Raw genomic sequence first — 27,586 nt, 5'->3', positions numbered from 1 at the left:
CGGAACTCCGCGCCGCTGGCCGTGGCCGGTGCCCCACGAGCACGGCTGTATTACTGCCTGTTTCATCCCAGCGGGCAGGTGCCTGCACACGTCTCATCGTCAGCTGTGTTCTTCCAACTTCTCCAGCGGGACAGCGTGCTGGCAGGTGGCCAGGTGGCAGCGGAGGGATCTCCCCAGATCCTTCTGTCCGTTACCCCTGCCCTTTTGCAGTGGTGGCATGGAGGCTCCGCCGAGTCCTTAGGTCAGGGAGATGGGCACAGTCTCACAGCCAAACGATGAAACCGCTCGTTAATTCAGGCTTCACAGCAGACACGTGTTGATCCACGGGGACTAGGCCTCTGACGTGAAGTGAGTTAACACTGCAAACGAGCCATACTTCCCTCACCCCCCACCCCCAGGAGCTGGCCCTAGTGGCTGTCCACGTCCTGTTTGAAAATGAGTCTCACCTGAGTAGGGGTCAGACCTCAAGCAGGACACAGGCAGGCAGGTCGGCTTCCTTGTGACCAGGACTTGGAAATAACAAAGCAGCTTCGTTTGAGAGCGGCCCTGGCTGTGCTGGAAAGCAAACCTGGGCTGAGAGGCAGGCGCTCTGGGGTCCCGTCCCAGCGCTGCGGGGACCAGCCTGTGAGCCAGGCCGGGCGGCAGCCCCTCACCTCGCGGGCCGGCAGAACGGAAGTGGCTCACACCGCGGTTTCTCGGCCGTGTTCCGTGGAGGGTTCTAGAGACTCCTTGACTGTACCACGACGGGGTGGGGCTCTCAGGCTCTACCCACTTCACCCAGTGCCTCTGCACTCTGATCTGATTTACATTTTAACCTTGTCTTTACTGTGTTGTTGGAAGAATTGCACTACCGTTTGTAAGAACTCCCTTGGACTTGATGAGTCTGCATAAACTCCAGCTTGTCATCCCTGGTGCCCTTCACAGCTAGGATTCCTGCTGTCCTACTGTCCACACGAGTGCATAGGCCAGGACGGGCATCCCTGAGCCTACCAGGCCACCCGGCATGAACAGAAAGGGACATACCCTGGGGGCTGTGTCATTTCTGCCTTCCTTCTGTCACTTCTGAAAAAGGACACTTCTGACAAGCTGTCCTTCCCCAGCTCTAGGATTTACCTGGCTCCAAACCCCACACACCTGTTCTCAGTGCCTGAGAGGCTCAGGGATAAGGGAGATGGGGTGCCGGTCCTATTCTGGAAGTTTGTGCCTGGGGAGGAAGGGGCAGCCGGGCTGGATAGCCGCCTTCCTGTGAAATGTAACCGGCGGGCAGCGCGCCTGTCTTCGGGGCTCTCGCTGCCCTCCTGAGAGTGACTTAACTGACCCCAGGTCTAATCCCACATCCTGAGGAGGTCCAAACCTGCACCAGGGCTTTGGTGAGCCTCAGGAGACTCTAAACCCCTGTCTCCTTGTGTATGGATCACTGTGCTGTCCGCTGTAGGTGGTCCTGTTGCCAGAGCTCGGCTCATCCCTCGGTCTCCCACCCCCTTCCCCACCGCCCCAGGGACACACCCGCCTCTCACACGAGGTATCTGTGAGTCTAGTAGGCTATGCTGAAGAGAACATTTGGCAATGACAACGGCGGAAGAGGCATTTAAATCACAGAAGTGTGAACACTGCCTCATTGAATGCTGGCTCCCTGTTTTCCCACGCCTTCCAGATACCCCATCTCGCCATCCCCGGAGATGGGATCGTTCATCGCTGTCTTTTGACGCTGTGGGACCCAGACTCTCCCATCTTCTCTGGGTCTTCTCTCTTCTGCACTCTCCCATCAACCCTCCTCCCCACAGCCCTCCAGGACTTCCCCTGACTCGAACTTTCCCTCGCTCTGTGCTCCAAGGCCCTCTCCAGCCCCAACTCCCAATCTTGGCTCTTGCCTCCAAAGAGTGAGGAGCTCAGCACAGTGGGTCCCTTTCTTAAAGAGGACCTGCCCAACTTCAAAGGTACCTGTGGGTCTAAGCAGCCTGTTCTCTCACTTCCGGCTGGGTTGATCGTGAGGCCAGTGTTGGCCATCAGGCTCTGGCGGAGCCCTTGTTGTATTCAGAGCACCAAGGAGGGGAAATAAACGTGGAGGCAAAGCTTAGGAAATCCCTCCCGAGTTCCCTTGTTCGTTTTGGATGGCACCTGTGTCCACCCTGCCACCTAAGCCGGCAGCTGCCTTCATCAGCAGGAAGCAGCCCCACCCTGTTCTGGTCCCTGCTTCTTTCTTTGACCTTCTCTCACCCCCTACTGCCCCTCCCCCACACTGCTGCCTACCCCTTTCTACTCCTCTGCAGTAATACCAGACATGTTTTGATAACCTTGAACCCATGCTGTTCTTTCTGTCTGGAATGCATCTCCCCCTTTGGCTTCCTCCCAGATTCCTGAGATACTCCTATTCATCCTTCAAAACCCTCCCCAGCTGTCACCTCCTCTCAGAGAATTCCCTTGGCTGGACACCTCAACCATCACTCCTCCCCGGTCCTTACTCTTCTCGTACCCCATACAAACCTGCAATATCGGCGTGTGTCCGTGTGCTTTACGGTGTCCCAGGGTGTGCTGGGGCTTTGCAATGTTGCAGTAATCACCCCAGCTCCCCCACTTACCAGCTGTGTGATCTAGGGCGTATTGCTTAACTTCTCTGCGCTCCAGTTACCTACCTAGCTCATGTGAGGAGTGAATGAGTTAACACACATAATGATGTTACCAGAACAGCGCCTGGCACAAACGAGAAGCTCTATAAACATGAGCTGTTTTTTAAATGATTGATTTCTACCCTATCTCTCCTGTATTCAACTCTAAGCTCCTTGAGGGCAGGGAGTCACCAAGCCCCAGAGCCCTGCTGAGGACTCGGCCGTACCCCGTGATTCATTAATGCTCCCTGACCTGAGCTGACCGGGAGCTTGCCATCACTCTGCCGAGATGAGTTCTAGGAAGACAAAGCCATTGCAGGGCAGGCGGGACCAGGAGGGTCGGGCGTGGTGATGAGGAGGACCGGGCGTCACAGAGCACAGCAGTCGAGAACGTGAGCTGTATCAGTGGACCCAGCCGACTTCCAAGTCCGCCCCTCACTCGCTGCTTAGTGTCCGTGTGCCTCTGTTAACTCACCAGGATCCAGAACCACAAATATCTCATCTCTTAGAGTCGCAGTGAGAGATTTAAAAAGAGAATGCCAATGAAACACTTACCAAAGCGAGCGTCTAGGCACCTTGCAAATGCTCCTTCAGCTGGACGTGCGAGTGCCATTCCTTAGGGCCTGAGAGAGGAGGCCGTGGCTTTGACAGACCCCTCCCCTCACTCACATGCTCTGGGCTGCACCCTGGCCTGGTGGGGCTGACTAGTGGGGCTGCAGACGAAGCTCCGCCCAGGCCTGGAGTTGGCCCTGGATGGAAGGGTGGGCTTCAGACAGGAAGGGGCTGCACATGCAGGGAGGTGCCTGGTGCTTGGCCGCCAGGGGCTGGCCGGCTGGGCTGGAGTGGAAGCTGCTGGCAGTAGGAGCCAGGGGAGGGCCGATGGGAACGGAGCCCAGGGCAGGCTGCCGCAGACACTGAAGCCGATCGTAATTAATAACAGCAGCAATAAAAGTAAGCGTTTACTGAATATTTGCCATGTGTCACAATATGCTAAGTCTATACATGAACAAACTCATTTACTCATCCCAACAACCGTGAGAGATGTCGCTACATGTATTGTCCTCAATCGCACTTGGACCTGAGGCCTGGAGAGATCAGGTGACTTGCCCTGGCCACACAGCGGGTAAGTGGCAGAGCTCTGACCCGGGGGTCCCCAGCCTCAGTCCCTCCTGCCTCTGGCCGAGTGGTTTCCTGCCCGGCACTGGCATGAACGGAAGCGGCTCTGCAGGCCAGGTGGTGTGGGAAATAGGAGCAGGGACTGTGGTCTGCGGGTTCCAATCCCAGCCCCACCTCTGCCCTCGCTGTGTGACTTCGCATACGTCATTTCACCTTTAGGCCTTGGTTTCCTCATCTGGAAAATGGGAACAAAGTCCTGCCTTCTAGGATTACGACATAGATCAAATACTTGGGTACACGTACAACACTCAGCAGGGGAGCCAGCGCATGAGAACAGCTGAATAATAGGGATCGTCTCCAGCCCTGGCATAGCCGGCCGACTCCGCAGGGCACAGAAGGAGATGCCCCTGGCTTGCAGTCAGAACGAGAGTGTCTGGGAGCAAGGGGATTTTGAAGAAAGGGACAGGAGGAAGAAGTGTCCTTCTGTGCAGGGGCACTCGGGTCCTGGGCTCTCGCCTGCCTAGAGGGACCCGACCATCATCAGTTGGAGCAGGGGGCTGTCACTGAAACAGGTTTATGAGTAAAGGTGGCTCCTTGGGACCTGGAAGTATGCTGCCAGATGTGCCCTTTCTTGTGATCCTCATCCCTGGCAGCTGGGGAAGCACCCTCCTCCTCCAGGTCAAGTGGGCTCCTCTCCCTTGACCTTCCCTCCCACCCAAACCAAGCTGAGCGTCGCTGGAACGAGGCTGGACTTGGCATGCACGGCGTGTGGGCCCTTCATGTGCCCTGTGATCGGCTCCTGCTGCGCCGTGCTGCAGACCTCGCCGTTCCTTCCAGAGCCGGCACACTTCCCAGGGCCTTTGCACCTGTGGCTTCTCACCTGGAGCACCTTCTCAGGTGTCACCTTCCTAATCAGGCTCTCCCTGACCACTTTGCTTAATATCGAAACCTCCCCACCAACCCCTCACCCCATTACTTATCCTGTTTTATTTTCCCCCTAGCAGTTATTAGCATCTGGTAATAAATACATCTTATTGATTTACTGTCCGCCTCCCCACGCCACATACTCACTCAAGTGTAAGCTCTATGGGGACGGGAATTTGTGTCTCTCTTGCCCATAGTTCTTTCCCTAGCACTGACAACAGTGCCTGGCACACAGTAGGAGCTCAGCTGTGAATCTTCGCAGCAGCCCCAAGAGACAGATATCGGCAGCCCTCGTGTTATAGAGAAGCTTTGAAAGGGAGGCTCAGCAAGGCTGGGAGCTTGACCGAGGCCATGGCTCGAGGGATGGGGATCGTTCGACTCCAGAGCCCCTGTTGTCTCCCTGCCCATTGTGTCCAGTGATCATCTGCCTGTTACCCCTCCTCCCCAACTAAGTCCCTGGCACAATGCTTTAGCCCCAGTGGGGAGAGGACTCCAGAAGTGTTGGGAAGGCAAGAAGCTATTTGTCTGTGTTAGGCTCCCATAACCAAATACCAGAGACGGGGTAAATCGCCTCTGAACCTGCTCAGCTGTTCCAAGGTAGGTGTTATCCTCCCCATTCTACAGGTAAGTAAACTGATGCTCAGAGAGGTGAGCTTACTCGCCTAAGGTCCCCCAGCTGGGAAATGGCAGGTCTATCTGATGCCAAAGCCTGTGTTCTTAACTACTCTTTGAAGTTGCTTTGAAACAGGCAGGGGACGTCTCCCTTGGCCCATGGATCAGAGAGGGCATGGGCCTGCCCCCCAGGAGCCCAGCATGCCCTCAGGACAAGATGAGCACATGGGTATATTGGTGCTAAGTGCCAAGTGCACGGCCCAGTCAGCAAGGGCAGGAGGAGATCGGGTGGCACTGTGGGCTGGGCTGGTCACCAAGGAAGGGTGCAGCCAATGAAAAGCAAAAGACAGGGCCTTCCGGGGAGGACTGCACAGCCTCCTTTGCAGGACTGTGCAAAATGTAGTGGGGGGGGGAGTGAGGTCAGTGTTGGCTCAGAACAGAGAGGCTGAAGGGCAGAAGCGGTGGGAAAGCCGAGAAAACGGGCAGGGGTCAGGTGCTGGAGGGCCCAGAATGTCCCTGCATCTCTGCAAAGGCGGCATCTATGTGTCCTTTCTCCATCGGGGCAGAGAGGCCTGGGGGAGGAGGGCGTGAGCGGGATGTCCGCAGCTCCACTCCGTGTCTGGCTGGGCCAAGAGGGTCAGTGCAAATAACGAATAAGGGTTGGCGTGGGGCTCACACCACCAGACAAAGCCGAGCTTCTCTTTCCTGGGGGAGGTAAGGGGGCAGCTGTGGACAGTCCCGGGGACCCTCCGCCCGCAGCTATGGCCTCAGAAACAATCACGTGGCTGGTGGACCTTCAGAGATTCACTGGCTTCATGATGTCCCTAGCAATTTTTTGAAGCCCTCCCAAGAGAGGGCTTCCAAGCAGTAGTATTCTGGTAAATGGCTAATAACTGGCTCTCTCGGCGGGTGGAGCCCTGTTTGTAGCATTTGATGGTTTTCATGGTATAAGTGCTCCCCCTCCCGCAGTGCTCCCACTGATATCAAGCTACCAACACGGTGTTGCCGAATGCAGAGCAGAAGGGAGGGTCACATGGCCAGCTGTCGTCAGCCCATCTGAGCTGGCCCCAGCACCCATGGCTTCCAGCTCCCCTGGTCCTGGGCCCTGAGAGCAAGAAGCCAGACACTCTGGGTGTCCCTGAGCCTCCAGGCTTTGAGGCCTGGTTGGATCTTGTCCCGGAGGGTACTCGGTGTCTTATTCTGGTCAGCTCCAGTCATTAGTCCCATGAGAGTCCCCAGAGTGGGGCCAAGGGCTCCACGTGTTGGCATCAGGCTGTTGCCTCCGCAACAGTCAGAAAGCACCATGGTCCCAGAAATCCTAAGTTAGACGTGAGTCCGAGAAGGAGGCCACAGAGCACTCAGACAAAAGGGAAGGCAGGTGTCACCTGTAGGCGGCGGGCCTGGCCTCGCCACCTGGTACCCACATTCCATCCAGTTGCCAGTTTCATGATTACTTGTCAGAAGACCCATCTTGGAATCTTGCACAATCTCTTAGGAGGGAGGCCTCCCAGGCTGTGTTCTCCTAGAACAGAGAGGCTGAGAGGCAGAAATGGTGGGAAAGCTTTCTTCTTTCCCTCCTCCCGCCTCTCCTGCAGTAGACCCTAAGGGACTGGAGATATGGCTCAAGGGGTTGAAGATACCAGGGGGGGACTACAGGTGCCCTCCTGTGCCAAGGGTACCAGTGTGGTGGGATGGAGGGAGCCAAACCTGGAGGCCAGTTGTGAGCTTCCCACGTCCACTGCCCATCAGTGCGAGGGACAGGCTGCCCATGGTGGCGGGCGGCTGGCCAGCTGAGGCCTTTGCCCAGATGGGGAGCGTGAGTTGGTGTGGATGAGTCAGAGCTGGTGTCCCCGTGGGCTCTCCGTGTGAGTGCAGGACCTCCGAGGCCTTCTTACTGTCCCAGGAAACCTCACCCCTTCCCTCCTGGTTGCCCCTTCTTCCCCACCACCCACTCTAGGTTTTTCATCATCAAAGAGAGCTTTCTTCTTTACTACTCTGAGAGCGAAAAAAAGAACTTTGAAACCAATAAATACTTCAATATACATCCCAAGGTGAGGCAGCCTCCCCCCCAGGGCCGCAGTGGGGAGGGCCTCGTGGGGACGATGGGGGAGGGTATCCTGTGAGGGTAGAAGACCATCTCTTCTCTTGCTCTGGTCTGGCAGAGAGTCTGGAGAACAAACCCTTCTTGGGGCACAAGACTCCCTGCCTCTCCTGGGCTGGGCCCCCACCCTCCTGTGCCCCAAAGCCTGCCCCAGCCCTTCCCCTTCCTTCTAGGAGCCAGTTCTGGTCAGGTTCCCAGCCTGGGGCCCTTGGCAGGACCTGGCTTTGGCTGAGGGCTCCCAGAGGCCTTGAGTGACCTGGGCGGGGTGGGGGCTGCCTGTTCTGGTTCTTTCCCAGGGCGTCATCCCCCTGGGAGGCTGCCTGGTGGAGGCCAAGGAAGAACCCAGCATGCCCTATGCCATGAAAATCTCCCACCAGGACTTCCATGTGAGTAAAATTCTCCCCTCAGCCTGGCCTCAGCAAGGCAGACCAGCTTCCCTGGGGGACCTCCAGGCTCCCTGGGGGCAGCCCCTCCAGTGGCCTGGCCTGGGAGGGTGTCAGTGTCCTAGGGATGTGTGATGGAGGAACAGAGCTGGGCCTGTGGGGCCCTGTGGGTGGCCTCTGACATCCTGGGAGTGGCCTCGTCTCAGGGACACCTGTGGCTCGTCTTCCTGGCAGGGCACCATCTTGCTGGCTGCTGAGTCCGAGTTCGAGCAGACCCAGTGGCTGCAGATGCTGCAGGAGTCCGGGAAGGTGTAAGTGCTCGCAGGCGGGGGGGGGGGGGGGGGGGGGGGGCGGGGGGCAGGTCCGGAAGGGGAGTGGTTACGGGCTGGGTTCACCCTGGTCTCCTTGCCTCTCCGCTGGGATCCTGGTGGGCACTGAGGACCCCAGGAAAGGACAGGGTAGGGAGAAAAATGGCTGGGCCTCCTTGGAAACAGGGCTGTGGATGTTGGTTAAGGTGGGGAAGAAAGGCCAGGCCGGGTTTAGAGCATATGTGAGGGTCTGCTAAGTGGGCTTCGAGCACAGTGAGCTTCACCTGTCTGGAGTCACAGGTGGCAGACGAGGACACCATTTGTCTCTAACTCTTGGGAGCAAATCTAGCATCGCTAGGAGGATTTGGCTGCCCCGACACCCATCTCCCCTCCCCAGGCCCACAGTGAATCCTAGCGCAGACCAGAGGTCGTGCTTTGTAAATCAGAGTCCGGATCATAGAAACCTCCAGGCCAGCATGGTCTGTTTATACGTAAACCCCTGTCCTGGCACCTGCCTATTCAAGCTGGGTCATGCTTTAAGTTCAACAAATAACACTGAGCACGCCCCACGCCAGGCTTTGTGCCTGGGAGTGGCATGCAGTGGTGTGGAAAGCAACCCGGGAAGCAATCTCTTCTCTGCTCCGAGAGTGCTGCTGGCCCCGTCCACGGTGGCCCACTTTGCAGCCTGGGCTAGCCTCCAGGGACTGTAACCGATCGATGCTGGTGGCATGCCCACAGCCTTGGGTGCCAGAGTGAATGGGGCTGGGATTCTGGAGGAGACAGGATGGGCGAGCACGACGCAGGGCAGTCTCCTTCTCTGCCACCCTTCTGTTGTAACGATTTTGTGTTTCTTTCTTCTTCTCTTCTCTGTCCCATCTGCCCTGCCTCCCCAGGACTTGGAAGAATGCCCAGCTGGGAGAAGCCATGATCAAAAGCCTGGAGGCCCAGGGGCTGCAGTTGGCCAAGGAGAAGCAGGAGTATTTAGGTTGGCTAGAGGGGTGGACTGGAAGCTAAGGCTCCCTAGGTAGCAAACTCTCCAGGGTCGAGGGCCGGAGCCGGGCTTGGTGGAGGACCCAGGAAGGGGAAAGTCAGGGCGGTGGGGCTTAGCGGGCTGCAGGGAGCCAGAGACCAGCCAGGAGCCTAAAGGCTTTTACCATAACCTGTGTCCTTTTGGCCGGCATGACAGGAGGCAGGAGGACCTGGTGGCCAGGAGCCTGGGCTCTGGACCCAGCTTTGCCACTTCTCTGTCAGCTGTGTGTCTCCAGGCAGTGTAGCCCCTGTAAGCCTTAATGTCCTCATCCTTAAAATGGAGACGAGAACAGTCCCTAGCTTTTAGAGGTGGCAGGGGAGGTCAGGGGAAATGAGAACCTGCCTGAAAGCACTTGTGTCCGGCACACAGTAAGAGCCCCATAAACAGAGTTGATGTTATCCTGCCCTGGGTCCCCAGGTCCTGGATTTGCCCCTAATAACTCCCACCGGCCAGCCCACTTTAAACCTGGCCCTGTGCCCCTGACTGGCTGGCAAGCATGCTCTGTTTGGGAAAGAAGGTGAGACGGGGGCTTTGACCCTTTACCTGGCATCCTCTCCCCTGCCACTTTCTTGGACGCTTGGGGCCTCAGCTTTGGTTCTGCTCTGCCTGCTTCAGACACCCCGGTCCCCCCAGGACCTGCCCTCCCCCTCCTGCCAGACACCAGTGCAGAGGGGAGGTGGTCTGGGGAGCAGCACAGTTAACAGCACTTCGGAGGGGGGGTGTGCAGACACCCACCTGAGCTTCTGAAGATGAGGCCATCCTTGTCTTGTGAATGCACAAAGCAGGGACAGTGAGCAGGAAGGAGGGCAGCAGCTGAGGCCAGCATGGCAGCTTCTAGCCCCAGGACCTGGCTCTGCCCTTGGCCAGCCTGGGCATGGCAGGCCTGACCGTTTCCCTGGGAGATCCTGAGAGTGAGGGAGGTTCCTGGAAGGCACTGGCCCCTCCTGGCCGGAGCTGGAGCGAGCTTTCTGTGAGAGGGTGCATGCTTGCTTTGCAGACAAACTGATGGAGGAGACAGAAGAACTCTGCCTTCAGAGGGAACAGAGAGAGGTAGGCACACTCCCCAACACATCCTGCCTGGGCACCCCTGAGCAGCCACAGTGTACTGGCCTGTGTTTCTGCCTTTCGGGAATCATGTAGGGGACCAAGGCACCTAGAGAACTTTCTGGAAAGTCAGCCAGGTGAAGCAGCGAGGCCATGAAGTGACAGTGCTCGAGACTTGCTCTGGCTTCTTGTCAAAAGGTATTTCTTCTTGCCAATCCCCAGGGACAAAAGTAAAAAGCGTAGGTGACCACGTTCTAGAGAGAGCCATCCCCAAATTGTCTAAGTATATACATGAGTGGGTAATGGGCCGCTTGTCACTGGTGGTCGTCACAGGAGGCTGGGGTGGCCTCTGTTATCTACAGAGGGGTTTCTGTACCATCAGGGTGATTGGGTTGGATGATTTCAGGGGTTCCTTCATCCTCTAAATGACACAGTGTAAGTTCTGAAAAGGCCAAGCATTAGCCTGGGGCAGCCTGTAGGGAAAAGGAGACCCTGGCCTCATTTGTGGCTAGGGAGCCACAAAAGTCCACTTCATTTGGAATCTCCATGCAGCATTGGGCCTTGCCTGTCCTGAGGGGCAGAGTCAGGTAGTGCTTAGCAACAGACTTGAAGCCAGCCTACCTATGTCTGCATTTGACCTTGACCACTTCTAGCTGTGTAACCTTGGACAAGTTACCTACCCTCTCTGAACATCAATATTCTTACATGAAGAATGGAGATAATGGAACCCATCTTATTAGGACGCTGTGAAGATAAGTGATGTTACATATGAAGTGCTTTGGCACATAGGACGTGCTGCGTGAGTGTCTATTAGTATCGTGATCAGGTTATTATTAATTAGGGGCCCATCCTGCACGGAAGCTGCCTGAGGCCTGAGGCTGCAGAGTGGCTCGGCCACAGGAGAGCCCGATTCAGTCCACTTCTCTTTGCCCCGTCGCTTTTCCTTGTCTTGTAGGGCCGGGCCCGTCAGCCTCGGCCCAGTGTCTGCAACTATGACTTTCCTCTCGCTAAGCACCTTTCCGGACCACCGCTCCCTGGGCTCTGAGACAGACCCTACAGTCAGGAAGCCTCATGTCCCTGCAGCAGCCCGAGCATTCCCAGGGCCCGGCACAGCAGCTGGCCCAGGATGAGTACTTGATAAATGCTCAATGAGTGAGCATTTTTGATTCTTATAATGTCACATTACATCTTGATTTTAATCCCATAGGACAATTCATCCTCATCTTTCTTCTTCCAAAACTGTATGTGATATTCTTGCCCACTTATCCTTCCGGCTGGACTTTAGGCTTCACTTTGTCAATTCAAACAACAGGAAAAACCAAACCAAAACAAGCAAAAAACAAAACCCAAAAGCCATCGAGGATTTGTATTAGGATTGTGTGGATTTGAGAATTGGCATCGTGACAACGCTGAGCCTTCTCCCACCCGGAGGTGTGTGGGCCTCTGTCTCCCTGCTGTCATCCAGGCCCTGCGTGAGAGTCCTGGTATTTTCTTCACATAGTTCTGGCATTTTGAGAAGCGAGAGTTCCGGTGCATTGTCAGCAACCTAAAGACAGGTAACGGAGGAAGCCAGGGGAAGGGATGGAGTGACGGACACAGCCGCCGGCCGGGAAAGAGACAGACTTATCCATCAGAGAGGCTAAATCTGGGGCAGCAATCAGCCGGAGGAAAATTTAGACACTCTATCTAGGTCTTTGGGCAGGAAACGAGGACAGTGGAGACCCACCGCCTGCAGGCCTCACTTAAAGCCATAGCACGTTGAAGGAATGAGGCCTGTGAGCTGTGAACTCCCTGGTTCTGTGGCCCAAGATGTGAATGAGACTCACTCGGGCCCCGCTGATTCCCACGGTGAAGGCTGCTGTGGGTGGGCAACAGGGAAAGGTCTGGGCCCAGGCTTGGATTCCCACGTCACTCACGGCTGCCGGAACGTTCTCATCCGTGTCATGGGTCTGCCTGTCCCTTGCCCATTTCCCATCTCCACTGCAAGGCACAGAGGTGGTCTGGGCTTGCCTTGGGCCACTTAGGAAGGCATCTGGTAGGACAGGCCCGTGATAAGATGAAGATTCTCTGGTCGGTAAGAGGCAGCCTGGCCCACAGGCGGACTCGGGGTCTGGAACCAGGAGACTCCGATTGGAGTTGCAGCTCCATCACTGACTGTGTGGCCTTGGGCAAGTTAACCTCTCCAGGCCTCAGTTTCTCTCTCTCTTTTTTAAAATTATGTTCAGTTAGCCACCGTATAGTACATCATTAGTTTTTGATGTAGTGTTCAGTGATTCGTTAGTTGCGTATAACACCCAGTGCTCATCACAACACGTGCTCTCCTTAATACCCATCACCCTGTGACCCCATCCCCCACTCCCTCTCCTCTGAAACCCTCAGTTTGTTTCCCAGGGTCCATAGTCTCTCATGGTTCGTCTCCTTCTCTGATTTCTCCCCCTTCAGATTTCCTTCCCTTCCCCTATGGTCCTCGGGTCCTCAGTTTCTCTATCTGTGATACTCTGGTAAGAGTTAATGGCTATGCCTGCCTAGCTCCTGGGTTGCCGTGAGGCTCGATGACTAGAAGGCAACAGAGTGCTTTGTGAACCGGCAAGGCCCTCGCAGATGTGCGCTGTGCAGTGGTGGGCCACGGCACCCTCCGTGGGGAAGGAAAGCCCTGGGACTCTAGAAATATGAGCAGAGAGTGCAGGGGGAGCCCCACTGGGCGTATCTATCCTGGGGCCAGACGGCCATGCCTTTCCCTGGGTGCAGGTCCCTCAAATGTCCCTGGCTCCGTGTCCTCATCTCTCTCATCCCCTGGAGGAGGGCAGCCCACCTACCTTTCCTTTTCCGGCTGAACTCTGAGAGCTCAGCCTGCGTGTGAGCAGGCACATGGCAAATTAGAAATGTCCGGGGCCCGTTAGGCAGGCGTCTTGCCACCCAGGCTGCTCCTGGTCAGGCACAGACTCTGGCCGTCGGAAAGAACCTCCCACTTCAAGGTGGGGCTCTTTGCTCACCTCTCTGATAGATGATATCCTGATTCCGTCACGGGTAACTCACAACCTCTGGAGCTGTTCTTTGCCTTATTGCTCTGTCGTTTGAAAGCACTTCTTTTCATTGAGCTGGAATTTGCCTTCGGGTGACTTCTTTCCAGCCCTGTCCTCCTGCAGCTTAGGTCAGGCCCCGGAGTCAGAAGAGCAAACACTAGATGGAGAGAGGCTCTCGCGGCTGCCGGTCTTGGCTGACCTCAAACTACGGCAGGGTTGCTACAAGCGCTCAGACCATCTTGGCTGCAGGAACAGAAGGTTCTGGCTGCTCCGGGTTTATAGATTCTGCTGTCATTCAGTCTTCTCAGGCTACACCTGGACATCAGGTTTAGTTAAGAGTCACACAGGTAGGGGCACCTGGTGGCTCAGTCGGTGAAGCGTCTGCCTTCGACTCAGGTCATGATCCTAGGATCCTGGGATCGAGCCCCATGTCAGGCTCCCTGCTCAATGGGGAGCCTGCTTCTCCCTCTGCCCGCTGCTCATGCTCTCTCGCACTCTCGCTCTCTTTCTCTCAAATCAATAAATAAAATCTTAAAAAAAAAAATAGAGTCACACAGGTAAAATGAAAGGTGGGAAAGAAGTGATCAACCAGGAAGAAGATTCTCTTTCTTTGTCCTCGTTAATGTGTAAACTTAAAAAAAAAAAAAAAAGATGTTATTTATTTATTTGACAGAGAGAGAGCACAAGCAGGGTGAGTGGGAGAGGGAGAAGCAGACTTCCCAATGAGCAGGGAGCCCGATGCAGGACTTGATCCCAGGAGCTCAGGATCGTGACCTGAGCCAAAGGCAGATGCTTAATGACAGACACTCAGGCGCCCCAATATGTAACCTTTTTATTAGAAATCATGTTTTTTGTAGAACACCCGGAAAACAAACGTCATCCTCAATCCCACAATTGACAGACGACTGTTGACAACATTTTGCTATTTTCTTCAGTCTTTATGTATTATTGTAGGGGCACCTGGGTGGCTTAGCTGGTGAAGCATCTGACTTTTGGTTTGGGCTCAGGTCATGATCTCAGGGTCATCGGGCTGTGTTCAGCATGGAGTCTAGTTGAGATTCTCTCCCTCTCTCCCTGCCCCTCCCCCTGCTTGTGTGCTCTCTCTCAAAATAAATAAAATCTTAAATATATATATATATATATATATATATTACTCTTATATATATTTTCAGTATAATAGGATCATAGCAGAGATTCGGTTTCATAGCCGCTTTTTCATTATACCTTCATTAACACTGTACCTTTAGCACGTTTGCATGTTACTCAATGTTCCTTGAAAACTTCAGTCTTAATGACCGGGTACTGATTCATCCTATGTGATGTTCCATTGAACTACTCGTCTATTTTTGGACATCTGGGTTGTTTTCACTGTTATAAATTATGCCACAGCGAACATCTCTGTACACATAAATCTTGGTCTACTGTCTAACTGTTTAGGAGAGATTCCAATGGGGGAAATCACTACGTCTAGGCAAGAACTTCTAAGACTCCTGATGCATATTGACAAATGGCTTTCCAGAAAATTTGTACCAGTTTTCACTCTCACCACCATGTGTGGATATTTCCATCTTGCTCTACCCTACTGCCCGTGTTTGAGTCCTTCATCACTGACCAGCTACAGTGTGGGAAGGAGGAATGAGGACATGCGGGACTTTGCACAAGTCTACTTGCCCTGTATGTACCTCTGCTTTTCTCATCTGCAAGACGAGGATAAAAATATTACCCACTTCCAAGTAAGGAGGGCACGTATTGCATGGTGCACTGGGTGTTATACACAACTAATGAATCATCGAGCCTTACATCGGAAACCGGGGATGTACTGTATGGTGACTAACATAATATAATAAAAAATCATTTAAAAAAAAAAATATTACCCACTTCCAGAGTTGTTATGAGGATTAAATGATGTAATACATGTAAAGTACTTAAAACAGTAAGCTCACAGAGAATGTTATCTGTCGTTATCATTATCATCAACATACACGATCTGTTTCAGAATTCCCTTTTCCATGCCTTTGAACTGCTGTCTGTCCGTGAACAGACATCACGCAGATCCAGTTTATAATACCATCTGTCATTTATTAAGCACTGACTGTGTTGCAGACCATTTGCATGGACTAGCTCATGTGACCCTCCCGTTAACCCTACAAGGTAGTACTGCCCATCTCAAAGAGTACCCCCCACACCCTGCCTTCTTCCCACACGAGATCAAAGGCAATCTAGACCACACCTCCAGCTTCACTTGCTGTGTGTGCGCGAGTGACTCCCCATTGACGGATGCAGTCTCTTTTCTCTGCTGAGCTCCAGCCCCTTAATATCCAACTGGTGATGTCACATCTCCAGCCGGATGTCTCGAAAGCACTGCAGACTTAGCATGTCTGAGACCAGTCATGATCTTCCTCAGCAGAGCTGGTGGTCCTCCTCTAGAACTCCCTATCTCAGGGAATTCACTACCATCCATTGTTTGTGCAGACTGGAAGCCCAGGAGTCATGCCTCACCCTGTCCTTCCCATCTCCCCCCTTTCCACTCCACCCCCGAGTTCTGATAGCATTGCCCCACAAGCTCTACAACCTGCCTGGCCACTTCTGTCCATCTCACTGCCCTGCTCTGGTTCACACTACTGGGTCTTGCTGGACTAAGGCAGTGGCCTCCCACCTGGGTTCCCCGTATCCCTCTGGGCCCCTCTTCATCCGTTTTCTCCCTGCTGCAGCCAGAGTCACTGTTTATGGTGGAGGTCCCTGCTCAAACCTTCATTGTTTGTTCCTGATCAGGAAAAGAGACCAAAATCCCCAGCATAGCCCAAGGCCTGTGTGGTCTGTGCTCCCTCCCACCCTGTTCACCCTCACTCTGGGCCCAACTGTATGGGCCTGTCTTACTTCTTTCAGGGCAGCAGGTTTCTTTTTTTTTTTTTTTTTTAAGATTTTATTTATTGATTTGACAGAGAGAGAGCCAGTGAGAGAGGGAACACAAGCAGAGGGAGTGGGAGAGGAAGAAGCAGGCTCCCAGCGGAGGAGCCTGATGTGGGGCTCGATCCCATAACGCCAGGATCACGCCCTGAGCCGAAGGCAGACGCTTAACAACTGTGCCACCCAGGCGCCCCAGGGCAGCAGGTTTCTGAAGGGCCTTTGCACATACTGATCCTTCTTCCTGGAATGCTCCTTCCTTTTACCTATCTACCTTCACCTGTTGGCTCAAGAAATCTCCCGCTCCCCCCACCAATCATTCCCTCCTTCTTGTCCAAGGCCACTTTACATGGAACTGTGCACCTGTCCAGCACATGTCCCTTGGTTCGTAACCATAATCTCATGTGGGTACTTATTAGTTTCTGATTCTTGCACTGAGCTGTACGCTCCGTGAGAACGGAGACGTGTCTGGGTTTGCTCAGCTTCACATCCTCAATCCAGAGCCTGGCGGGTGCTTGGCACGTATTAAGCACTCTATAAATATGTGTGGCGTGAATGAATGAAACCACGAAAAAAAATCTCATTGGGGTTTTTACTGGAATTGCATTGAGCCTGTAAATTACCTGGGAAGAACCTTTACTGTAATCTTCCCACTCAGGGGCTTGCATTCTTTTTGAAAGCATAATTACTTTTACTGGGGACTTAGAAATAATGCAGTGAAGCATGGAGACTTGGGGACAGAAGAGCTGTTCCCCGTAGCTAAAGGGAAAACGGATCAGTCTTGTTCTGTGGCTCTAAGGGGAAAAGGCGGACCCGATGATGGAAGTTACGAGGAGGCAGATTTGGGCTCAGAGGGCGCTGGTGGATGAAACGGGCTGCCCCTTCTCCTAGGTGTACAGGAGGGACTCGGGGTGTCCACAGGTTGGCCGCGTGCTTGGCTTTGCCAGCCTTCGGTTTTGCTAAGCGCCGTTCCCTGGCTCCTCCTTTGCTGGCTGGGGTCTTCGGGCTTCAAGGCTGAGGAGACGGTAGCTGAGGGCGGCCAGTTCCCAGCGAGGGAGGCAGCTGCTGGAGGGAGAGAGTCTGGTCAGAGGACAGAGGGGGCTACGGGGGCATTGGAGGGCAGTTTTGCTCCATAAATGAGATTCAGCCCTCCTCTCTGAGCCGCGCGAAACTTTTGGCAAAGTCTGCGGCCCTTGCTCCGTGCTTCTGTATTTGGAGCTCTCAGGGCCCGTGCTGAGGTTGAACCTGGGAGGAAGAGCTTTGAGCAGGTCGTTCTGGAGTGAAACGGGCTGTCTTAAGAGGGAGCGCATTCCCTGTCATGAGAGCCATTCAAGCAGAACCTGGGCCATCTCTTGGCCGAAAACTGATTCTGGGATTCGAGTGTCTGATGGAGACCGACGCGCCTTTCAAGGACCCTCGACCATAGAGGGCTGTGATTCGTGGGTGGGTGCCCACTTCTCCGACTGTCGCCCAGCGCTCAGTGACGCCTGACTTAGGTGGGAACGCACTGTATCACACAGACCTGGGACCAGCGCGGGGAGGAGGGAAGGAAACGCCAAATGACAGTCAGGCCGTGTTATGTTCAGGAGCGTCAGTTTCACTGTCTGGTCCTTGGAGGCATCACGAGGGCCTGCTGGCCTCTGAGGTGCTAGAGATTCTATCCTCCCGCGGTGTGAACTATAGAGGAGCAAAGCAGTTGTCACAAAACAGCTTCCAGCCAAGCTTCCCTCGAAGTGTACCCTGCAGCCCCACCTGCCAGGGAGGCCCAGGAAAACGGGACCCGTGGAGGGCACATACTTGCTGAAAAAATACAGTGCTGGCCGGACGAGCCCAGCGGCCTGCCCGGCGCTTTCTGGCTCTCCTGTGCCCTTCGGGCAGAGCACAGGGAAAGCTGCAGCCACCTCGATGCCCCGAGGACAAAAGAGTCCTGATTTTCTGACTCTGGGGTTGGGAATGGCTTTTCTTCGCCACCCTTAACAGCTGGCGCTCTAGGCATCTTTAATGGCAATACACACGCACCCCTTTTTCCTCCAGCGCTCGGGAGCCGGCCAACATGCCTGAGGGTCTTAGTGCCGGGAGTTGCCCGGCAGAGTAGACATCCAGAATGATCACCACCTCCAGTCACAGGGAAACGACGTTGGGATCCTTTCTAAACCCTGGCTGCAGCAAGCCCAGGGTGTTTGATAAGGCAGACCCCTCACAGATTTTGGATTTGTTGAGACTGGGTGTCGCTGAGCGGGACCAGGGCTCCTCAAGACTTAGCCCCGAGTTGGCTCCCATAAGGCCCAGCCTGCACTGCATCCCAGGGGGCCCCTGGACGAGAGGGGCGGTACCTGACCTCAGGGGCGCTCTGCTGCCCGTGACTCTTCTCTTCCCCTCTGGTTCCCTTCAGGAGCTTGAGCGCCTTAACCAGGTGCTGGAGGCCGAGAAGCAGCAGTTTGAGGAGGTGGTGCAGGAGCTGAAAATGGAGCAGGAGCAGATCAAAAGGTGGGGGGGGGGGTGCCCAGGAGGGGGTGGGAGGAGGGTGCACCCCAGTCGGGGCGTTAGAACCCACGTTTCCCGTCGGGCCTGGGGAGCTCTCACCCAGGAGAGCCTCGCTACTTCGTGGCTTCCCAGTGCTCCAGGCCTTGGGGCAGCCCCGAAGGAGCTGTAGGCCCCACACAAACTGGACGTGAGGCACGGGCAGGTGCAGACCTGCGCCCCCCCCCCCCCGCCCGCCCTGCCCCCAGCAACGAGCCCCTCTTGCCTCTGTCAAGCCTTGCTTACCCAGAGGCAGACGGGAACCAGTCAGCCTGGGGGTGCTGTTCGCCAAGACCCACAACATCCCCTGCACAGTCTCTTCTCATTCTGGCTAATGACGTCCCTTGGGATCCTTAGTCCTGTGTATGGTTTGCAAACCCAGTTGTCCAGTTGTGCATTACAATCACAGAATGAGAATCTCTGGAAGGTAGGGCCCAGAGAGCTATATTTTACAAAAGCTCTCCAGGTCACTCTGATTCAGACTATGTAGGAGTTTGGAGACGAATGCGCTGGGTACTGGTGGTGGTAGTGGTTGTTACCCTCCACTTCCCCCTCCTCCTCCTCACTACTGATAATCAGTGATAGCCCTGAATGGTTTTTCTTGCAACAACCTTATAAAAGGAAGTCAATTAGGCAAGTGCTTTGGGGAGGGAGAAGCTCCAAGAATCTTACCAAGTAAATGGCCAAGCACCTGCGTATGTCCAGGATTGTGCCAGATACTGGAATAGGAGATTATCTTTCAATGCAGGATCTTACAATCTGGTTGGGAAAACCAGACTCATGCCCAGGAAACATCAACACAGTAATATATAATCAGGCACTAGGAGGCACAGGGCAGACCCCCTGTGTCATAGGAATTAAGGTGTACATGTGATCCTTGTGGGCATGAAGAGAGGTTCGACTGAGCTGGGCCTTGAAGGATGGGTAGGATTTAGGAAATTGGGCAGGAGAAAAGTGAAAGGCATTTCAAGCAGGAGGAAGAGAAACCAGGGGTAAATGCCCGAGGGAGCCCAACCTTAAGAAAGCAGCAAGGGGGTTGTTACCCCAGAGAAGGGCCTCAGCCATGTCCCAAGTCAGAGTGAGTAGGGGTTCTAGCAGGGTCTGTCTGGGGAAGACAGGAGGTAGGGCCAGGACCCCCTTGGTTTTTCCAGGGCTTCTCTCTGCCTGTGGGGTGGCTCCGGGTTTATCCCGCCTGACAGATGCCTGTGTACCTAGAGCAAGTGACTTCAACCCCACTTGGCTGGGATCTTCTTTCAGCACCACGTCCCTACAGCTGCTGTTCGGACCCTGCCATGCAGAGAGGGGCTGGCCTTCCAAGGACCCCTCTGAGCCATATTGGGAGGTGAAGCAGAAACACTTCTGTGTGCAGAGGGGATTGGGAGGGGTGGGCACTGCCATACCCAGCCCTCTGTTCCTGCAGGGAGCTGGAACTGACTGCAAGATGCCTCAAGGGTGTGGAGCAAGAGAAGAAGGAGCTAAGGCACCTTACAGAGTCCTTGCAGCAGACACTGGAGGTGAGGGGCCACTGGTGGGCCAGCTGGCCTTGGAGGCAGGCTGGTTGGTTGGGCCACATGATACCGTTTTTCCAACAGCATTTCCCCAGAGGGTTCTCCACAAGGGGAATGGGGCCTGATGGAGTGCTGACCTAAACAGTTTCTTCTTTGTGACCCAGTGAGCACAGGAGGCCTAAAGCAGGACCCAGAAGGGCAAATTCAAGTATGTCCTGCTGTGACTGTGGCCTTGGGAAATCCACCTTCCTCAGTGTTTGTATTTTTATACCAGAGGGGGGTTGATTAGGTGCGTGGTGGGACCTGTGGTTCATTCCTTCCTTCGCGTGGCTCATTCACTTAGCTGCTCCTGGGTGAAACTGATCATGAAGGGAAACCAACCGTCGTGTTACCTCCATTTGATACCACAGAAACTGTGAGGGGGAGGAAGCAGGTGGCATGTGTTAAAGACCAAGTGCAAACTCTGTCCCCAGCCCCTCCTCCCCGACTCTCCCTTGGTTGCCCCTCCATACCCTGCACAAAGACACTCTGACCCCTACTCCAAACCACTGAGCTCATGTGCCCCTAGGAAGCCAAGCTCTTTCAGACTCTATACCTTTGCCCAAGCTGTTCTTTCTGCACAGAATGTCCTTTCACCTCTTCTCTGCCTGGAGAGCTCATCCATCCTTCTAAGACTCAACTCCAACATCACCATAGCCAGGCTTCCCTGACTCTTCCAGGCAAGGGTTTGCTCTGAGCTCTAGGCTCCTGCAGCACTTTGCACACCTGTTATGGGACATTAGGTTGTGTTTTCCAAAATGTGAACTTCACTAGGCTGTGCCCTAAGGTCTCACCAAGCCCAGCAGCACCTAGCAGGAGCCTGGCACATTGCTAATGTTTACTGAATTCATGAATTGCCTTGAAGGTTGCAAGGTTTCTATTCTCCCTCACCTGACTGGGGCTTTGTTTGTGGTGCCTTTGTTTATCTTTCCATTTCACATCATGTTCTCGCCATGGTTCTCGTGGAGTGTTTCAACTCCAGAATTTTGGCGTAGTGCAAGACCCCAGCCTGATAAATGGAGAGAACATCTAAATCTGTTCTAGGGCTGGCTCCTCTTGGGTGTTTTTCATGAGCCCAACACACTCCCTCACTCACCCCTGGAGGAATAAAGACCCCCGAAGGTCATGGTGCCCTTGGGCCCCAGTTGTGTAGGAGCCACCTTCACTGGAAGCTGCATTGGGCTCCTCCTTGAGTCCCTCGATGGAGGAGTAACCTTGCCTCTTTGTTAAGGAGATCTTGGTTGGCCTTCTCCCTCCAGGGAAGAAGGAAGATATTTCAGGTGTCTCTCCTAGAAGATTGAGTAAGGAGGGCCTCACTCCCTGAAACCGAAAGGCAGGTGAGGGCAGCCATGTTGGAGAACCTAAATTAGGTTCTTTCTCTTCCCTCCCTCCCACCATGCCAGGAACTCTCCATAGAGAAGAAGAAAACCCTGGCAATGCTGGAGGAGAATGAGAACCAGCTGCAGACACTGGCCAATCAGAGCGAGCAGCCCCCTCCCCGTGGGGGTCTCCATAGCAACCTGAGGCAGATAGAGGAGAAGATGCAGCAGCTCTTGGAGGAGAAGCTCCTGGCTGAGAAGCGGTGAGAGGTCCTTCAACCCGAGTCCAGCTGGAGAACTTTCCTTGAACTGCACACCCAGATTCTTGGGTTCTAGCCGGCGTTGACCAGATAGATTCCTTACTTCCTTTTGCCTAGGACTCAGTTTTCCCACCGGGCAAAGGAGAAGAAACTTTACTCTTCCCAGAGCTGACTTGATCATTATCTCTTGCACTGGTGTGAACCATACAGACAGACACTAGGTCTGTCTGACAGTGCTTTGTGAAAGGCTGGGCAGGTCCTCACAGCTTCTTTGTACAAAAGAGGAAACTGAGCCTCGGAGGGTTGATAGGACTTTCCTGAGGTCACAGAACTAGCAAGACCAGGGCCCACGACTCCAGTCTTCTGACTCTAAGCTAGGGGCTCCCCTCACTGACCACACCACCCCTCTCATCCCCTGGGTGACAGAACCCAGAAAGTTCTGGGGCTCAGGAAGCCTGGGTCTCAGGGCTTCTCCAGCCAGGTCTCTAGGAGGGGCTGCCCTCCCACTGGAAAGCCCCTTCGGTAAGGGAGCACTGAGCACCTCTTCGGCCCCGCAGGATGAAGGAGAACGAGGAGCGCTCTCGGGCCCTGGAGGAGGAGCGGGAGTTCTACTCGAGTCAGTCCCAGGCGCTGCAGAACTCGCTGCAGGAGCTGACGGCGGAGAAGCAACAGGCTGAGCGGGAGCTCAAGGTGCTGGCCTGGGCCTGCTGGGAGCAGCCTGTGTTCACCGGCCTTCCTTCACACCCCTTACCGGGCAGAGCCCTGAATTATCTCTGCCAGTCTCACCCGCCAGGGGCAGGCGATGCAGCCACCATTTGGGGAAGCAGTGAGCCCGCTGCCGGGGTGGGGGAGCACTGCTAGACCCCTGCCGGGTGCAGGGGCTAGGTCCGGGCCACCCGGTCAAGGGCTCCAGACACGAGGCAGGATGTGGTAACTTCCATCCAAGTCCAGAGACAAGGAAGCCCGCTTGAACCAGGGGGTGACCAGGGAAGGCTTCCACGGGAGAGGACAACTGCTCCCCAGGACCCCACTTCCGTCTGTCTCCCCCCCCCCCCCCCAGGCCGAGGTAAAAGTCCGCATGGATCTGGAGAGGCGTCTGCGGGAGGCAGAGGGGGCCTTGCGGAGCTTGGAACAAGGGCTCAACTCCAAGGTGCGGAACAAGGAGAAGGAGGAGAGGATGCGGGCTGACGTGAGCCATCTGAAAAGTAAGCCCCGGCCCCCGGCGCCAGCCCCCAGCGCTCGCGCTCAGCCCCCGCGGGAGGCCAGACCCTGCGGAGCCGGGACCCTGGCCGGGAGCGCGGCGCGGGTTCGGGTGTGCATTAGGTGGTCCCGAGCTACGGAGGGAGCCTCTTCTGCAGACCCCTGCAGCAGGCGCGTCCGGGCTCGGCTTCTCGGGCTCTCGCACCTGGGTGGGGGCGCGGCGGGGGTTTCTGTGCCCTGCCCGGGCGGGTGGGCGGCTGCGCGGCTTTCCCGCGGGGGCCCGGGGCCGGGGGGCGGGGCGGGAAGGACGCAGCGGCACTGCGGCCGCAGGGTTCTTCGAGGAGTGCATCCGGAACGCGGAGCTGGAGGCCAAGATGCCGGTCATCATGAAGAACTCCGTGTACATCCACAAGGCGGCCACTCGCCGCATCAAGAGCTGCCGCTTCCACCGGCGCCGGTCCAGCACCTCCTGGAACGACAGTGAGTGTGGCCGTCCGCGCGCCGCTGCTGCGGTGGGGGCGGTCGGAGGCCGGGGGTGGGGCAGGGGCCGGACGACGCGAGGCGAGGGTCGGCGGAGTGCTGGTCCGGCTCAGAGGCAGGACAGTGCGGCCTGGACCTTTCTCCACCGGCCTCCGGCTTCTCCCAGGATTCCGGGAGCCGGTGGGCGCGGAGCGGCTGCGAGGAGCTCAGCAGCCTGTGGGATGGGGAGCGGGGGAGGCGGGCTGCGGTCGGGGACCGGGCCCAGCCTTGCTGGAGGGAGGCTGCTCACGGCCACCCTCTCCCCAGTGAAGCCGTCCCAGTCCTTCATGACCTCCCAGCTGGATGCCAACAACATGGAGGAGCTAAAGGAAGTGGCCAAGAGGCTCAGCCGGGACCAGCGCTTCCGAGAGTCCATCTACCACATCATGGCAAACCAGCCAGGAGCCCCCTCGGTGGTTCCCCGGGGTGGAAAGTGATGAGCGGGCCTCCCCTGCCTCCCAGGTCTTTCCTCAGCGGCGGGGGCGCGGAGGGGGTGCAGGGGGAGGGCCAACTCTACCTGGCCACTCTCTGCTCCCCTCTGGGCCAGAGCTCCACCTGGCGGCCAGCCTCACCCTCAAAGGACGGGAATGGCACCTCCCTCACCCCGTCCCAGACACTACCCTTGGGTTTACATCAGGCCCAATCAGGCCCAAGCTGGGTGCTCACCTGGTGCTCACCTGGTGAGGTGAGGAGGGGCCTGGCTCCGCTTGGAGACCTTTTGGTTGGCGAGTGGAGTAGGCGGGGCCCACAGCTCTTTCTTGTGCCCACTACCTCTGTCTGTGATGCTGCCTCCCTGTCCTCATGGATAAAGGCCTTCCCTCCCTTGACACCTGCTTCACCCTGGGGTTCCTAACCCTTCCTTTGCTTCTGACGCCCATAGATACCTCTCATCCAGGGCCCTCACTTTTACCACCTTGTGGGGCAGGGAAGAGAGGGACCTAACAGTGACTTTTGGGTTTGTGGCATATCACACTTGCCATGGGGTCTCCTTTCCTGAGATTGGGCCCTGACTGAGGGGCTACCCACTCACTTCCCTCCTCAGGTGAGTTCACCCATCTGCAGCTTCAGCTGGCTTGGAGGGTGATGTGACCCTGCCCCTTCTCCCCCACATCCCTCCTGCTGGGTCCCTAGGGCCCAGGGCCCTGGCTGGGATCTGGGGCCAGCAGTGATTCTGAGGGTTCTCCCAGAGGACAAGTAGTAAGCTTAGGGGGTGGAACAAGGTGGCCCTGACTTTCGCATTGTTGACTCCTGGTTGGATAGGGAGGAAGCTGCCTCTGGCTGTGGGGGCCCTATTGGTCTATGGGATCACAGATGTCTCCCTCTGGGCCCTGCTTAAGCCACCTTGTGGCCTCCTCTCCCTGCAAAGGCTTTACCCAGTGAAGCAATGTGACCCTGGAAGATGAAGGGCCGGCACCTGTAATAAGGCCAGTAGCCATTGGTTGGCCCCATGTCATCCGGGGTGAAGCTGAAACAGCCTGCAGGTGGTCTGTGGGGGGGGTGTCCCTCAGCTGCAGACAGTCTGCTCTCCTCTTTTCCTAACCACACCCTCCAAAGCTCCCTGGGTCTATTGATCTCTCCAGAAAAGGGGGTCTACCTGGGACCAGGGCGCTCACGGTCAGTGGTGATATTAAAGGTGCTCATCCTCTGCTGCTTGGGAAACAGAGCGAAGAGCCCAGTCTGAGCGGCGCACAGACGGCTGCAGGGCACGCCCCAGCAGAGGTGCTGGCCCCCCCTCAAAATACATGCATATCTGCTGGATGGCTAGCGCAGGCCAGGCCTCGGTGCCCTGCGCTGTGCTCACGGCTGCCCGGTGAAGCTAGGGGGGACTCAGCTGAAGTCCTGGGTGGACTCTGCCGGCTTCAGCCGGTCTCTGCAGAATCTGGGTGGGGGCAGGGGCAGAGGCACTTAGAATCGAGGCATCTGAACAGGGATGAGTCTAAATGTAGAAACTTTACACACGTAGCACCTGCATAAACTTGGACCTCATTTATCTAACGTGCAGAGGATGGACTTTGAAAGGAGGAGGAAGTTGTATACAATCAAGATTACCGGGTGTTTTTTGTTTCTTTTTTTGTTTTTTTAAGAATTAGGTTAATAATGGTTTGATCTCGGAGAAAGATCCTTTGGAAATTTTCCAATGCATTTTTCCCCCCAGGCGAGCTATTAACCAGAAGAAAAAGTGCTTCTTTCCGTGCACATTCACCAATCTCTAGTTCCTTCCCTCCCATTTCACCCTGTACTTTCTATGCCTCAGGCAAAACTGTGTTATCTTCAACCAACTGATCAGTCCATAAGTATTTGTTAAAAGCTCACCATGTACCTAACACTGTAAATAGAAAAAGAGCAACATCTCTATATGAAACTATATCACAGTGGAAATTATTTATTGGAAATGTGTTGATCTGATTAAAAAAAAAACAACAACAACACAACAAAACCCTTACTCCTTGGCCAATTAAATGGGTTTCCTGCAGTAGCGCTTGTGGTGTGATCATTGCTAGGGAGATGTTGCCCCCTGCAGGCCAAATGTGGAATTGTGCGATTCCCCACATGAGTCTTCCTAAGCAGGCCGGTTTCTCTACCTATGAGGAAACAGTCCCCACAGCTGCCCCTCCTGGGAGTGGCTTCTTAATAATTAACTGAAAAATCTGTGTTCCCACCCTGAGGTCCTGGCCATCCCGGTGTAACGAGGACTATCAGCTGGGTTTTATTCTGATTTGAGCACTGACCAAAGGGAGCCAACTACATGAGTGCGACTAGCCTCCAGGGAGGCAGAGGACTGCCGTTTATGACTTGCTGGTTTCAGTAACCCCCTGGAAATTGACGGCACGCCTTCCCTGCTGAGGAGAGGTTTGTGCTTGTGTCCTGTAATCCTATAAGAGAGAGCAGGAAATGGTAATGACTGGATTCTCCTCCTGTTTGGTTTGTTTCCTCCCTGGGGATGGATGATCCATCATCCTGCCCAGGACTGCCCCGGTTTGTATTGTTCCCCAGCATACTTATTAATGGTTCCCAGCCCGGATGATAATTCTGTGCTCATCCTGGTTGTAATGCTTTGCCCCCACAGTATGTTAATGGGTGAGGTAAGAGATCTGTAAAACACTCAGGTCCTGACCCACTGCCCAGCTCCCAGCTCCTGGGAAGAATCCACTCCCTGTATTTGTCTCTGGAGAGATGTCACTGTTGCCCACCCCCCAATTTTATCCCACCCAGCTCAGCATGACCTGGGCAGCCTGTGGGTGATCAGGTATCATCCGAGTAAAATTTGGAGCCCACAGTGAATGATGTTGGTGGAACAGACTTGCTCAAGTCTCAGGGAACCAGCCTGTGTCAGATTTGGTCTAAATGGAAGGTAGTCATTAAGACCACCAGACAAAGGGGCTGCTCTGAAGCCCTCAGATAAAGGCCAGCAGCCCCTGGGGAATCTTGTGCTTCTGGGAGGAGCCTGGATGGGGCTGCTCAGACCGTAAGGCTGCTGCAAGGGCTCCCCAAAGTCAGAAAGCTTATGGCTTTGACTCTTGGAGGGAAAGCTACTGATTTCCTTTACCTCACACACTCCTGGTGAGCAAGGCGCAAGGAGTGTGCTGGCTTTCTTCCGGGTGAGACTCAGTGATCAGGCAGAGAAGTTGGGTTGAGACAGGGTTGCTCAAAGGCAGGAGGCTCCCCCTCAGGGGCTCCAGGGGCTCTCAGAGCTAGAGCCAGCTGCCAGTGCATTTGGGGGCTCGTTCTCTGCACTCTGTCTTACTTGCCCTGAAGGATCTGAAATCTGCCTCTAGGCTGAGGGTCCAGCTATGACCAGACTCAACCTGTCCTGTTCCCCAGACAAAAACTGTGGCTAATGGGCCTTGGAGTGTCACTGATCACGGGAGTGATAGAGCAGTAACCTGGCACGAGAAGGGAAGGAACTTGTCCCGTGTGCAGCTTGCCGCTGTGGGGGTGGGGTGGGTGTCTCTGATGGTGAGAGGTCAGCTCTCAGCTTTGTAAGTTTTACTAAGTCGCAACTTAAAATGCTTTTTATAGGGGCACCTGGGTGGCTCCGTCGGTGAAGCCTTTGCCTTCAGCTGTGGTCATAATCCCAGGGTCTAGGGATCGAGCCCCATGCTGGCTCCCTGCTCAGCGGGGAGCCTGCTTCTGCCTCTGCCTGCTGCTCCCTCTGCTTGTGCTCGCGCA

The 27,586-nt window shown here is 55.3% G+C and overlaps 1 protein-coding gene across 1 annotated transcript in view; it reads left to right on the top strand.

Annotated features, from left to right (window-relative positions):
- The window catches only part of PLEKHD1 (pleckstrin homology and coiled-coil domain containing D1), a 31,782-nt gene extending 5,901 nt beyond the window's left edge, over nucleotides 1–25,881 (top strand). The window contains exons 4-15 of the mRNA XM_026519649.4: nucleotides 7,216–7,309; nucleotides 7,656–7,745; nucleotides 7,977–8,053; nucleotides 8,944–9,035; nucleotides 10,078–10,130; nucleotides 18,444–18,538; nucleotides 19,992–20,085; nucleotides 21,522–21,700; nucleotides 22,255–22,387; nucleotides 22,758–22,902; nucleotides 23,228–23,377; nucleotides 23,684–25,881. Of these exons, the coding sequence (XP_026375434.2) occupies nucleotides 7,216–7,309; nucleotides 7,656–7,745; nucleotides 7,977–8,053; nucleotides 8,944–9,035; nucleotides 10,078–10,130; nucleotides 18,444–18,538; nucleotides 19,992–20,085; nucleotides 21,522–21,700; nucleotides 22,255–22,387; nucleotides 22,758–22,902; nucleotides 23,228–23,377; nucleotides 23,684–23,853 (1,372 nt within the window). The 3' untranslated portion in view covers nucleotides 23,854–25,881. The remainder of the gene's footprint in view (nucleotides 1–7,215; nucleotides 7,310–7,655; nucleotides 7,746–7,976; nucleotides 8,054–8,943; nucleotides 9,036–10,077; nucleotides 10,131–18,443; nucleotides 18,539–19,991; nucleotides 20,086–21,521; nucleotides 21,701–22,254; nucleotides 22,388–22,757; nucleotides 22,903–23,227; nucleotides 23,378–23,683) is intronic.
- Nucleotides 25,882–27,586: the final 1,705 nt, after the last annotated feature.

This window comes from Ursus arctos, unplaced genomic scaffold, assembly GCF_023065955.2.
Source record: "Ursus arctos isolate Adak ecotype North America unplaced genomic scaffold, UrsArc2.0 scaffold_25, whole genome shotgun sequence".
NCBI classification, from domain to species: Eukaryota; Metazoa; Chordata; class Mammalia; order Carnivora; family Ursidae; genus Ursus; species Ursus arctos.
Note: the sequence above shows the minus strand (reverse complement) of the source record. Positions and strands in the feature narration are given on the sequence as shown.